The 14,744-nt window shown below is 37.5% G+C and overlaps 1 protein-coding gene across 1 annotated transcript; it reads right to left on the reverse strand.

The window, feature by feature from the left end:
- Positions 1–275: 275 nt before the first annotated feature.
- Positions 276–14,677, reverse strand: fbxo8 (F-box protein 8). Its single transcript, XM_017701466.2, has 6 exons — positions 14,436–14,677; positions 10,371–10,716; positions 8,622–8,748; positions 8,121–8,239; positions 6,739–6,935; positions 276–4,027 (listed from the first exon to the last, which is right to left on the reverse strand). The coding sequence occupies exons 2-6, from the start codon at positions 10,706–10,708 to the stop codon at positions 3,840–3,842; spliced, it is 969 nt and encodes a 322-aa protein (XP_017556955.1). The 5' UTR covers positions 10,709–10,716; positions 14,436–14,677; the 3' UTR covers positions 276–3,839.
- Between the last annotated feature and the right edge of the window lie 67 nt (positions 14,678–14,744).

A 14,744-nucleotide genomic window follows, 5' to 3' on the forward strand; every position in this document is an offset into this window, starting at 1 on the left:
TCTCAAAAGCATTGCAGCACTAAGATGGCACATGTAAAATGGTTAACAACCTTTGAAATTTTCCCATTTGTCTGTAACTGTCATGTTCACCATGTTTAAATTGTGGGAGGCAGGCCGGGGGAAAACAGAGAGTAAAACAAATAAAACAATATGCAAATAGATGATGTCAGTTATTATTTTGGAGATACGTGGTTTTGTTCCACCAGATATCTATTTACAGACATTGTAAGTACACACACTTACATTCACCATAAGAAATAGACAGGACACCACTCGATGCTTTTAAGGTTTTATTTTTTTATACAATCTAGAAGTTTTTTAGTCCAGTGTTGCCATTCAAAAACCTGTCTTAAACAATTAATGTCTTTTTCTGTGAATTTACTCTTAAAGAGGCTTGATCAAACCTAACTGTTTATTTTACGGTATAATTATGCAGATTTGTGCAGATTTTCAAAATTCCTGGTCAAATGCCATGTTTAGTTTAAGTGAAAATAAGCTAACATCCTTCTATATAGCATATCTAAAATTTCTATCTATTTGCTAAGCTTAACATTTGCTATTACTTTTGCTGACCATTTTATGTTTTATTTCTTCTCCCCAATATGTTCAATACAGCTAATAAACACTAATCATATGTGTGTGTCTTGTAGAGAATGTGTTAACTTCTTTTTCCTCAGAAAAACTAAACATGACTTTACCAGTGGCACCCAAATGTTTGCACGTGATTGTATCTGCTCTCACAAGAAACCTCTATTTTTGACAGATTGTTTTTTGGTTTTTTTTTTACACCAAACTGAGCACAAACTGTCCCCTTTTTGCTGTTATAGCTCCAGAGCTAAACAAATCAATCGCGCACTGATTATAATCAGAATTAATAATAATTAGGCCAAAGAACTGGAGAACCCTGAAGTGTTTGACATTTCCTGAAAGGCTGCCGCTCTGAAGACTCAGGCCGACAGTAGAATGGAAATGCAGATGGAAATAGAAAATGTGAGACAACATATTGTCCTTTGTTTACATTACATCATTATTGATTTTGTATGACAGCAATGTCAGAAAGACCGTGGACATTAGAGATTGCACGCTTATATTACTGTGACCTGGCAAAATTTCATAAGTGCATAAAGAGAATTCACCTTATCAAATAAGGAAGGAAAAAAAGACAAATCAAAAAGTTTAGCTAAAATATTTAAAAATAAAATTATGTATATAAATCTCTATACTTAAATATGTACATGATGTGCAAATAAAACAATTCATATTCATTTAAACTGTATGCAGAGCTGTTGAATATTGTCATTACTCATTTGTACATGTCAGTTTACTCACTGTAGCTTGCTAATGGCACTATTGTGTAAATCCTAAAGACATGAAGAGGCGAAAAAACATCCTTCAGATATGCATTAACTGCACACCAACATAGCAAGAGTAAAAGGGAATAATAATAATAATAATAATAATAATAATAATAATAATAATAATAATAATGAAAAACTTGGGTTAAAGTGCTCTCTTGATCAACCTACAAAAACAAACAAACAAACAAAAACAATACAAGAGTCTTGTTCATGTGAGCATACTACAGGTGGAAGCAGTGAAAGAGATCAGGGGTTGGCTGGTCATTGATGGCAGCGGGGTGAGTTTTAACAAAAATTAACAGATCACATACAGGCAGCCTGCAGCCAGATACACTGCAACTACAGGTATATACTCAGGTAGTGGGATGATAACAGGCAGCGCACAAGACTATAGAGAAAAACAGACTGAAAAACTAAAGCAGGGAATAAGCAGCAGGAAAAAAAAAAAAAAAAGACCCTACAAAGAAAACTTTCAGTGGGCATTTTGTGCCTCTTGGGAATGTTTAAGTTATGCACACACATGAATCTTCACATCATTATCCAAGATTTAACCCCTGAAACGCTGAAGAAAAGTCAGCCTTCTTCACTTTCATAGCTACACACCTTACATACAGTCGTAGGCAAAAGTTGTGCGTTTTGGTGATTTGGAGACCTCTATGAAGGAAATGCACGCAACATGTGGCCAAATGTTTTATAACATTGTTTGTGCCTCCTTCCCCTTACCTGAGTGGGTGAATCTGACGATTGTTAGCGGGCTGAAAGACTGTTCAAAGAGAACTCGGTCAAAACACTACGAAGGACATCTAAAGCTATAAGTGAATTATTATCCGCTATTGTCCTCATCTTCATCAGTATAATACTGATTTTGCATTTGAGATCAAGCCAGACATTCTTTCTAAGGCTGAGTGCGTAATGTTACAATCTAACGACGTATGATGTGGTCCGAAAAGCTCCCACAAAAATCAGACCCAACACCTCTGACTTCCAAATTACTATTTCAGGCTTTACAGTCGTACAGCAGAGCACAGGCACCATATTTGATTTATTTTTAAATTAACAAAACTTTTGCACACAACTGTATTAGCTTAATAGTACTTCATGAATAATTCATGGAAGTCACTGAATAGCAAATCATAAGTTAAAGAAACAGAGTTTTAGGGGTTAAACCACACCTCGCTTCTTATACAGACGACTCACTATACTCTAAAGTTCTCATATTATGCTATTACTGTATTTGAGTATGTGCTGAAACAAGCTGTTTAAAGACTAAGCTAAGGATATTTGTTAGTGTATCTTCATTATAATTATAGCAAAGCTCTTTTTTCTAAGCACTACATTTCCACATCCAGAACAGGCTGGTTTTTTTATGGCTGTTTTGAGATCCAGAACCACAAAGAAAAGGAGCCTCGAGTGGAGACGTTGAGTGAAAAAACAACCTCCTCCCACATAGACTTCAGAAACGGACAAAACATTAACATTCATGTAATAGTCGTGACAGCTACGAAGCAGACCACTTAACTCAAATGGACGTTTCGAGTATACATGGATGCTTATGCTATATTTGAATTACAATTCATAATGATGCTGTTACGCTTAGCTTTGACTGATTCCACTGTACTGAACACTTTGTGGAGCTACAGGGCTCTACATGGTTAAGCTGTAGGTGGTTTCGATTAACCTCTTACACTGCAAGGACCTGTATGTGGACCTCCCACTCTCGTAACTACACCGCTTACATATTAATTCCATAGTAAACACTAAATAATTCAAAGTAGTTTCTGAATAATAAGGCTCAAGATTTTTTAACATGACCTCTGCAGCACATACAATAACAGACAATAGCAGACAAAGGTGGATCATTTCTCCCATACTTACAAAAGAAGGGAAACACACAGCTGTATGTAAAAGTTTTAACATCCCCCCCATCCAATGACATGTTGGGGGGCCAAATTTTAGTACATGACTATACTATACAAGACTGTGAGGACAATGGGAAATGGGTCGAATTAAAAACCTGCCCACTGGCTTCTATAATAAGCAAACAGGCTTTATGGTTCTTTTCTAAGTACAGGAAACTAATGTCCATCAATTGTATGCAACAGAAGCAGCAGACTGAGATCAGGTTAAAAAAAATTCAGAAGTTTTCCTTTAATAACTGAACAATAAGCCTGCAGTTTAAGGGGTTAACCGTGTTGCTACCTTTCTCGGTAAGCTTTAGGCTGCTTACAGCATCCCATGTTTTTTATTTTTTTTGTTGTTGTTGTTGTCGTCGTCATCTGGCTTTCCCTAAAACTCCGCTACTGTAAGGCGCTGCACTGCACATCCTAATAACCACTTCTAAAACACAGTGTTAAGATGACTGGCCACCCTCTGACCCCCTGCTTTTGCCATAGAGCAGAATGCGTATCAGTGCCATGGCTGAGTGTTTTATTGGCCTGCTGTGTCTCCCAAGCAAGGCCAGCCTGCACGCGTGCAGTCAGGTTAGGCAGCCACATGGCCTATCAGATAGATGTTGTCGTAGAGGTGACCCACAAAATCCTCACTGATGTTCTGCGCTGCCCTGCGGGTGTTGCGGATGAACTCTCGCTTGGACATCTTGTTCTTCACATGCGGACTGCTGAGGTCGATGGACAGCAGGATGAGCGAGTAGCACAGCACGTACACTGCATCTGTAAAACACACAGGGTTTTGGGTTGTTTGTGAGAATCTCCATTACAGACTGCTTACTCAAATGATTTTAATGGGTACTCGTCTAACTTAAAGAGGAATTCCACAGATTTTTCAAAATGTCTGCATAGTTTATCATTTTTACTGCATAGTACCATCTTTAAGATGTAAACAAAATGCTGATGTAAACATCACTCATTTATGTCTCCGCCATGTATTATATAAAAAAAAATAAAAAACAGATCTAAATGTTCATTGTTCAAATAAAAGACATATTGGCCCAATATTTATTGCTGCTATTTTTAGCCACTATCATGTGCAAAAGTTCCTCCAGTCAAATTACCTATTTTATTGATTTTCAAAGAAACACTATACATAAGTCAACACATTATTTACAGGGAACACATTTCAAATTGTCTGCTAATTTGCTGCACAATTTGTATTTATTAGCATACATTTGAGTTGAACATTAAAAAAAATAAAAGGGCAAAAATATATAAAATGCTTATAAATCACTTTTGCACAGGCCACTCTTGCACTCATTTTTTCCTCCATGTTATAATACAATAAATTAATTGTACATTAAATTCATAATAGTGCTGGGAAACATAGCAATTTTCATTATAATGACAAATTATATCAAAATCAAATCTGGTTTTCTGAACATATCATGGATACTAGCTCTACTGGCTCCTTTTTCTGTGTCCCAGCTAATCAGATGTCTAAAAAAAATAAATGTAACATTTCAATTATCAAGAAAATTATTTGTAGCACTGCAAAATTATATTTTTGCCATATCGCCTACCATGTCAAACAGCATCACATCACATACGTTCCTGCAGGCCTTTACTCTGTGTGGAAACGTGTGCAAATTTGATTTTGTTAACACTTTGTTTGAAGAGCCTACAGTAGATGCTTAACTTGCATTTAAATTGTATTTAACTAAACACCTATACAGCTTACCTTTATACTCCTCCTAAACCTAGACCTGGTTCTAATCTTTCTCAATTCACAAATTCCACAGATTTTGCAAAAATTCTAAATACTTTTTTTGGCTGCAAATATGCTGCCAGATGCCTGAGATATTGCTTTACAATAGTTTTACAATAAGCTTTTGACCTAAAACCTATTTTCAAATCCATTCATGGGGAGACATATGCAGGCCATTGTAAAGGCAAAACAGTTTCAAAAGAAATTTTTCAAAAGATTTTTTCAGATGTTCCACTGTTTTACCTGCATCACCATTACACAGAAAGGCATGTACAGGTTCACTGGTGGTTTTACATGGTGGACAGTACATAAAATGGATATATACAGTGTAGACACAGCAACACCTGGTTTCTGTCACCACCACTGTAAAGAAACCTAGTGTACTGTAAAGAGTATGTACATTTTCTAGAATGGTATATTTTACATCAAACCATTTTGAATGACTTTGTTTACATCTCAGCCATCAAATTACTTAGATATAGTTTACTAACAATTTGAACATCTGTATATAATGTATAGGAGATTATCCAAATGTGGGACCTTGATTTTTTTCCCATGAAAGCTTTAAATTCCATTCAGATGACAAATATTTTGAAAATCAGTTCAGAATGAGAAACACTGTATTTTTATGTCTATGCAACCATATTTGTTGGGTAAGGCAACAAGGGCCACAGTATGAATACATGCAGCTTGCCCGTTCATTATACATCACTGTAGACTCGGGGCAGGGAGCAGAAGGCACTGGGTCAGATGCTCCTGCAGTGTCCTGCTCTCAGCTGGCTGGAGCGCCGCCCTGCTCTGCTAACACTTTAAGCCTCTGGGCTTAAGTGTGGATTTGGCGGCCAGTGACAGTGTTAGTACCACCAGCAGTCTCACAGCACTGCAGCCACTACCAGCTGCTCAAACCACACTGATTACACACTGTGGATGGAAATCTGTCTTTCTGCAACAGGCCTGCAGTTTACGCTGCCTTCATGTGCCATCAGAATTATTATAAATACAGTTGACGACATAAAAGTCATAATTACAAGTGGAAAGCATTATGATTCCAGAGTTTACGACTTGTTACTGACCTTTACCCTTTCATCATGACGGGGAAAAAAGGATGGTTTCAGTGGACAATTCCAGGTGATTCTTTATTTCTCTGGCTAGCTCATCAGCTAATGTCAGCCAGTGATCTAAATAAGTCTGACCAAACAATTCTCTCTACAGGCCATTTAAAAGAGAAATGACAAACTGCAATCCAATGAAAATGTGCTCCTGTGATAGAAGCATGCCCTCCAGGAACAACCCTAACAAGACGTTCAGAGTAGCTGGGCACAAAAAAAAAAAAAAAAAAAACAAAACTGCAAAAACTTGGTGATATCACAGTTGTGAAGTAGCATCATCCAAAAGAGATTTGAAGGCAGCAACAAGCCCAGTGAAAACAGGTCTGCTGAGAAGTATCTGGACTTGGTTCTAACCTCACAATTAGTGTATTTGATTCTGATTCTTTAGGAAACAATTCAGAGCATCATGAAATCTTGAATTTCAAATGATTTTGGCACAATTCGGTATTATTTGAACAAAACCAAACATTAGATACAAAGGTGCCTGGAGGAAGTATTTAAATAGTGGAATCTAGACAAGTTCAAATAATTTGCATATGAATATTATAATAATCCATTATAATCACTTCCAACATTGCATAACCAATGCAGTAGCAGTTTTCCTCAGCACTCACCTGGAGTCAGGCCCACGTCCCTGACCAGCGTAGGGTTGCAGGCGCAGAATCGGTGGGAGAACTTGGTAATGAGGGTCTCCAGGTACTCCCCTCGCTCCTCTGGGGCGTGAATGTGTCTGAAGAAGTCTCTCAGCGCATTGGGCAGGAACTGGTTACTGAAGTTATGTAGTGTGACCAGCTCGTCAAGTACATCTCGTCTTTAGGGTTTAAAAGACCATTGGCAGAAGAAAAACATTATTAATATAGTATTAGCTAATAACTGTAACTATACTATAGAAATACTTTATTCAAAACACTGATTTGTGTTTTTTCTTTGTTGCATAAGTGCTCTTTTGTTCTATTATTCTTTTTTTAATGTGCTATATAAAAATGACTTGATTTTGACCAATAAATAATAAAATAAAAGCTAGTAGAGGATGGTCATTGGGCTAATTATACCACTTCTCCCTAATCTAATTTCAGTAGCTACACTGATAACAACAAAGGGTTCTCTATACTATTCAAAAAGGGTTCTTTGACTAGTAACAATAGTGGATCCCTTTTTTATGCTACACAGAACCATTTTTAAAATTTACTTTTCAAAGAACCGTATATAGCTGGACTTTCCATGATAGAGAAAAAACATATCATACAAAGAAGTATTTATACATTCAAATGGCTGTTGGTGTTTATGGTTCCATTAGGGAAAAAAATAGTGACCCAATGCCTTTACTAAACAACCCCTGGGAAAAAAAAAATTACACTGTATAGTTCATATTTCCATCCATTAGATTTTTCTGCAAACACTTTAAAATGTCTGCCAACACAGGCTATGGAAAGAGAATGTGGTTTTTTTATTTTAATGATATGCAAAAATCTGAACTGGAAATCTAAACTTTTTTCGAGAAAAAGAATGCAATTATGCATAGATTTTGGGTTGTGGCATATTTTCCCCCCTCACATGGCTCTTACAGCAAACACAAACAAACACAGACAGCAGGCTGGACAGTTGTAGCTGCAATTTTTCAGCTCTTACAGAGAGAAATGTCCAGAAAAGACTACAGCCTTCAGAGACATGATAACCCAAAATTGACAGTGAATGACATCATTGCGTGAAGCACATCTGTCACGAAAAGTCAATTAGAGAGAAACCAGCTGCTGTTAAAATGTAAACTGTTTTTTATGCATTTTTAAGCAGGAAATGTAGCTACAAGAAATGTAAGCAGGAAATATAGCTACTAGTACCAAATTAAAAATCAAAATAATTTCCCAAAAAAATGTTACAAATGTGTGATGCATCTATCAAATGAAAAATAATCTTTGTGCTGAAATCTGCAGTAGGAGCTCATGGAAAAGCAGAAAACATGACCTTCCACTTTCAAATGTCTAAAAGTGTAACAAACCGTTCATCAAGGTAAATCCGCAGCATCTTCCAATTCAGCATTCTGGTGTAGAATATGAACTTGGCAATTTCCTTCGGGTGGTCCACAAGAATGGCTTTGGACATGAGGTAAGTGATACCCTGCACAGAGAGACAGACACACAGAGAGAGACAGACACACACACACAGAGAGAGAGAGAGAGAGAGAGAGAGAGAGAGAGAGAGAGAGAGAGAGAGAGAGAGAGAGAGAGAGAGAGAGAGAGAGAGAGAGAGAGAGAGAGATTTAGTGCCAGACAAAGCAATCCGAGCCACAGCACAGCTATCATATGTCTTTTAAGTGGAAGCCTAAAGCTGTGATAATGCAGCTAATGAGACAGACAAAAACACTATAAAGCACATGCGAGTCCCACTACTCCCGCATCATTAACCAAAACACAGCAGTGTCTACATCCAGCCGCTTAGCCTAGCATAAAACAGCAGTAGTGTGTGTGAGCGTGAGAAAGGAGCTATTAGCTCTTTTCACCTCCTGAGGGTTAGCGTTGAATGTCAGACTTCCTTCATCTAGTTGCATGTAGAGCTTTCTGTAGGAGAAACCAGGAGGAAGCCTCCTGTTGTATATGGAACAGTGACCCCAAGTGGACTTGCACAGCCTGGAGGTCACAGAGAGACAGTGTTTAGAAACACAACACAGGCCTCAGTGTTTTAGACAGAGAAGAAAAGGAAGGAAAAAAAAAAAAAACTACTTCTGGATGTCATCAAAGCATTGAACTAAAATTGAGGAAATAGATCAGAATGCTTTCAAGGTGTCAACGTTTCCACATTGAAAAGATGTATTCTATAATACTGTAGAAAATGTCATTCAATACTACTAAAAACATCTACTACTAGAGAGGAACAATCACTGAAAACTGACTCAGGGACTTTAGCAATACGACTAATGAATTCATACATTGATAGCCATGTTATCAAAAATGCTAACAAGAATTAATACTCTTCTTTATATTTTTAATGTTCATTATTTACTATGTTAATTTTGGTTAAGCCCTTAAACTGAAGATTTATTTAGGAACTGCTAAATAAGTTGGGAGGTATACCAGTTTCAATAACTGTGATAAATTGCAGTCACTCCTATGCTAATCAGTGCAGTGTCTGCACTGTGGCGAAACACAAAGCCAGTGTGTTTCTGGACGTGTGCCATGTGCAAGAAATATCACAAAGACATTCTGTTTGCTGCACCATGCAGTGTTTGCACAGATTCTTACTTTGAGAGTGTTTCCATTTTTACTCTAGTAGGACAAAACAGATTTAAAATAACGGTTGAGCACAAAGAACAAATCAGCTCGTAACACTCATACAAAGTGCAAAACAACTTAGCAACTTGGCCTATTTCTCATTTTACTCATTATGGCCCCCAGGAACAAATATAATAACAAAGGGAACTTGAAGAGTTGAGAGAAAGTTTGACGCTGTATTAATGTGTGAAGAAAAAGGGGTTATAGGTCATTCTATAACTTGGAACATTACACTTGATATACTGAGTTTTTTCATTATTGTGTAGCCAATCTTGACAAGAAAGGACGATTTGACTGACTTTCAAAATGACAAATCACAGACCAATGTTTTTGTGTGACGCATAGGGGCAGATGAGCTTTAAAACAGTGCTACAACAAAACCACAACCGTGGGGTAAAAAACTTTGTACACTGGAAAATATCTTGCTTTTCACCTACAAAATGCTTCAAAGAAAGTTCTTGAGTTACTTGTGAAGATGTGATGCTCTGAAATTCACATTTTCAATTTCTTGCCAATCCTGCAACTATATCTGCTGTTTTTTTCGTGTTGTATAACCAAACAGTATGTACCTGACAAAAGTCCTGATAGTTGCGGTCAGCTGGATGTATAATAGAGGTCAGACACTGAGACTACATCAAAAAATCTATTTTTTATAGATAACAGTATATCATTCAGTGTCAGACAGTGGCACACATGATGATTTAGACAAAGAGTTAGCTCCATGCCAATTGGTGGGACATAAGCGTCCATTACTTGTTAGCTACACAGCTTCAGTGCATAACTAAAGAAGTAAATTTCAGCCATCAAACGTGTCTTGGCTGATCAATTATACTTGAGCAAAGTGAAAAATTATTTGAATGTGATTTTTCACCAAACTAATCTTTTAAGTAGTTAAAATTTTCTGACAAATCTGATAAATCGAAAATGTATTACACACATAGCAATTTTATCATATTCCAAAAAGGTAAACTTTGTCTGACCCCTGCCACAGGTATTCATCGTTGCCAAGGTCCTGCCACACACAGGAAGCCAGACAAAGGTCAGTGGCGTTCAGGTATGACAGGATGGTGATGCTGAGCTCGGGCGGCAGCATCTCCAGGTCTATGAAGCCTTGTTGCTCTTTGCCCTTGCGGGCACGCAGCAGCTGGCCGATGTCTGAGCCGGGAACCTGGCATTGTGGTGTCCGACGCGATTGTGGCTGTGGCTCGGCCAGCAACGGGCCCATCCTGCGTCGGCGCTCGCGCTGGAGGAAGCACTGCTCGCTGTACTCCTGCTGCAGCTGCTGGTTCCTCACCACCCTCCACAATCCCTGACCCATCTGCAGTCCTGTAGAAACAGCACAACAGCACAAGACATTTTAACACCACTCTGTGCATGTGCAACAGGAGCTTAATCACACTGCAGGTGGAGATTCAACTACATTGATTTTGGAAAGTTTGAACCAATTATAAGAGATGATAATAATAATATTAATAATAATAATAATTTATGCTCACTTTTTGGTCAAAATAATATCTTCAGATTATGATAAAAAAATATTTTTGCATAATTTTATGGTCTCTATTCAGCTAGTTCCTCCAGTCATATTCAGGGTATTTTTTTAAATAATGCTGAATGATATCAAAATATTTAGGAATGCAATTATTTCAGAATCATAAGTATCGGCAGATATTTGCTTAAAAAAAACTTTTCAACTTTGGACAGCTGTCAATCTGCATTGTGGATAATAGATTTTCTATTAATTATGCTAATTAATGCTTTGTTTGAAGTTTACAAACAATTAGCAAAAATTAACAGATCATTCCAGCACTCCCTCTGCCTCCCAGCTCTGGTCTCATTATTAAGTTGTGCAACAATATAGAGGATATTGTCTATATATGATAAATGATATAGTTAATTTTTTCTAGGGATGTTAATTATTGAATGATTGAACATTAATGTATTCATTATTTATTTATTTTTAATCAGTTCTTTAGGTTACAAAGTTAAATTAACTTCCGATAAACAACTGCTATTGGAATGGTAAGATTTTTTTTTTATTCAACTTGAGGACTCTATGCACAAAGCTGTATGCACAAAGGAACTTGTCACTGGCCAAGAGTTGACCATGACTGGCTGGAGTTGAAGAGTTATCCCTGCTCAGGTGAATATGTTGGTATTTCTTAAGTTACAGCCTACAGAAGAGCTATTGGTTAGCCTACGTAGTTAGTCCCATAACAAACAAGAAAGGAACTTGAACGTCAAGTTAGCCCCAGTCAGACGACATATGTTTGTTAGCTTGGGAAAGTAATTTGTGGTAAATATAAGAAAGTATGTGTCCAAGATTTTAGGTTTTGTCTATTAACGATTAAATCACAGACTAATAATGATAACCAGTCAGAAAGTCAAAAGAATTTGTTCGTGTCCCTATTCCCTTCATGCAAATTGTGTTCAATCAATTGTGAGAATACTGAATCTCAAACCCAGTATCCTAAATTGTGGGACAAGTGCATCATCACACCCCTTATCCTAATGTACTGTAATTATGAATTGACTTATTGAGAATTATTGGTCAGAGATTTAAGGTGTACACTGGAGCACTGTTAACAATGTTTCAATACCAATTAAACTACTACTACTACTACTACTACTACTACTACTACTACTACTAATAATAATAATAATAATAATAATAATAATAATAATAATAATTTGACTTCCTTGACAAAAGCTGACTGACTGCAGTGGATTGCAGACTACTCAAGAAGTGTATGTGGAATGTAATTTCGATAGCCAATCAGCACTCTAGATTTTGGAAGAAGCATGCTTATTGTTTCACTGATTGTTTCCTTATTGTTTCACTGAGAAGACCAACTGATACAGTATGGAAATCAGTAATTTAAAAAAAAAAAAAAAAAAAAAGGAAATGTTGGATATTATTTTACTCTGCCTTGCCTTTCATGCTCTACACAAAAGGCTTTATTTATGAAGCGCTGCACCCAATCTGTCTCTTGACTATTTAAAAAAAAAAAAATCTGGATGCATCATTTGTATGGGGCAGAACAGCAAGGGAACTGCATAACCCCATTATAAGTCCCCACACGGCTGCTACCTCTATTCAAACAGTCATGAAACAGAAAAACTCCTGACCTGCTTTTTAGTGGCCTAAAGCCATTACTTTAGTGTTTCAGCACAGCGTATAATCTCTTGCCCTGATAACTTTATGCCTACTTCTGCCTACTGCTCATATAAAACAAAAATGGGAATGATGTATTTATCTCTACATATTAGTGCTTCCATTTATAGCCAGCTAAACCTTCCCTCATCAGACAGCTCAGCAATAAGGCTAAATCCTTGGATCGTCCTGTTAATGTCAGTGTGAAGCTAACATTTTTGTCTCCCAGTGATGGGGACTAAAGCCCGACTTCAGCGCAGCGGCACTAATCCCCTCTTAGTGATACGCATTAAGACTTTATCAGCCACTATCTGAATTCCGTAGAGGGACCTCTTTTCTAAAAACCCGACAGCCCCCCCCTCCTCTGCTAATGGCTTTTCTGAACTGTTCCTAGCTGACTTACTGTACTGCAAAGTCAGACACAGCACTGTGAAAGAACTTCTCACATGTTCTCAACTGTCTTGCATGCAGTGTGAGTGAGTGAGTGAGTGAGTGAGTGAGTGAGTGAGTGAGTGAGTGAGTGAGTGAGTGAGTGAGTGAGTGAGTGAGTGAGTTCACTCTGTCCTGAGTCAGTAAAATGCCATTGAACTCACTCCACAACATTCTCTCACCTAAAAATGAACAGGCTGGTACAGTGTGGCTGGTTTGACTAGGAAAAGTTCAGGAAAGCATAAGAGAAACATAATTTACACTTAATGACAAGTCAGCTGACTATTAAACTAAACTAAACTAAACTAACTAAAGTTAACACACCCTCTAGAGGGAACATCTGGCACTGACATTTTCAATGACAATATTTACCATTCTATAAAAACAGGCACATTTATTATGTAATAATTCACCCAATATATTGAAGGGTTACTCCACCAATTTAAAAACAAAAATCTACATAATTAAAAGGTCTGAGATGTAAAGAAAAGCTTTCATAGTAGTTTGATGTGGAAATGCTTCATTCAGGGAAACTTACACAGACATCGTTGTTCAGCAAATAAACAGAATAGTAATTGTGCGTTCAAATGTGCTGAATTTACTAGGCGAAAATATGTCCACATTCTCTACAAAGAGAATAGATGTGCACATATTTTCACTTAGAACAATCAACAAAACGTTATCTGGTCGGGGCACCCAAACTTTTGCCTGCAACTCTCTCTCTCTCTCTAGATTAGTCGTACGTTCTGAATTCGGAAAATAATTCAGCTCTATCTGTTATAGTAAACAGACAATTTAGCCTAGATATTAGCCGTGGTTCCTTATGCCATTGATAATTCAGAACTATGAATTGTACTCCAGATATTAATCATTCAGTGCTGTCATTTCGCTCTTCTAAAATAAATCCCTGACTGTGTCTCTGCTGCACTTAAGTCTTGTGTTGCCTGTAAATACTGACACAGCTTGATGCAACTCCAGCATTTTCCACTGAGTCACTTAGTTGAACTAAGGTACACCTGCAGCTTTTTTTTGCATCGAGACCAATCACAGTGATCTATTTGTATTCACTCTGTGAATAGAAATTCTTCTTTATTCACTGGCCTTTAGCTGCTTTGTTTAAATTTGCACATATTGCTCATCATTACATACGTGCTTTGACGTGCATCCGATCATATGTTATTAACTGAATATCAAACTAAATTACAGCTACTAATTTGACTGTGGGTCAAAAATGACCCTAAACTTAGGGTTCAACCAATTTCTATAGAGATTTTTGTTCTGTTGATGGTTTCGAAGTAACGCCTAATCGACATCCCTCATCACGTTAGATTGCCGCACAAGTCCTGCCCTTGCTCACTAACGATTGACTAGATTACAACTCAATCACAACAATAAGCGCTGCTATTGGCTGGTGCAGCTGCCATTAATCCTCGTCGTAGTTTTAGTAACTGAACCCACCCACCTGTGTTTTATGGACTTATTTTCACCGCCGCCGCGACGAAATTAACAATAAGTAATAGCAGCTGATGATTTGAAATGTCCTTCACTCTTGGTGGCCAAATGAAGCAATCATTTCAGCTGGAAAAGCTCCAAAAACAGTGGTCCGACCGCTGAGACAGACTCCAGGATCAGTTTTAATCTCCGCCGCTCAGCAGCTCTGTGCTCAGCTGTGCTCCTCATAAAGCCCGCCTACTCACACTCTTATCAGTGTCATTTCGGGTCATTTTTTATTTTAAAAATTGGGCCTGCGAGTGAAAGTCAGAAATCATTA

This window comes from Pygocentrus nattereri, chromosome 5 (assembly GCF_015220715.1).
Source record: "Pygocentrus nattereri isolate fPygNat1 chromosome 5, fPygNat1.pri, whole genome shotgun sequence".
In the NCBI taxonomy this organism is placed as follows: Eukaryota; Metazoa; Chordata; class Actinopteri; order Characiformes; family Serrasalmidae; genus Pygocentrus; species Pygocentrus nattereri.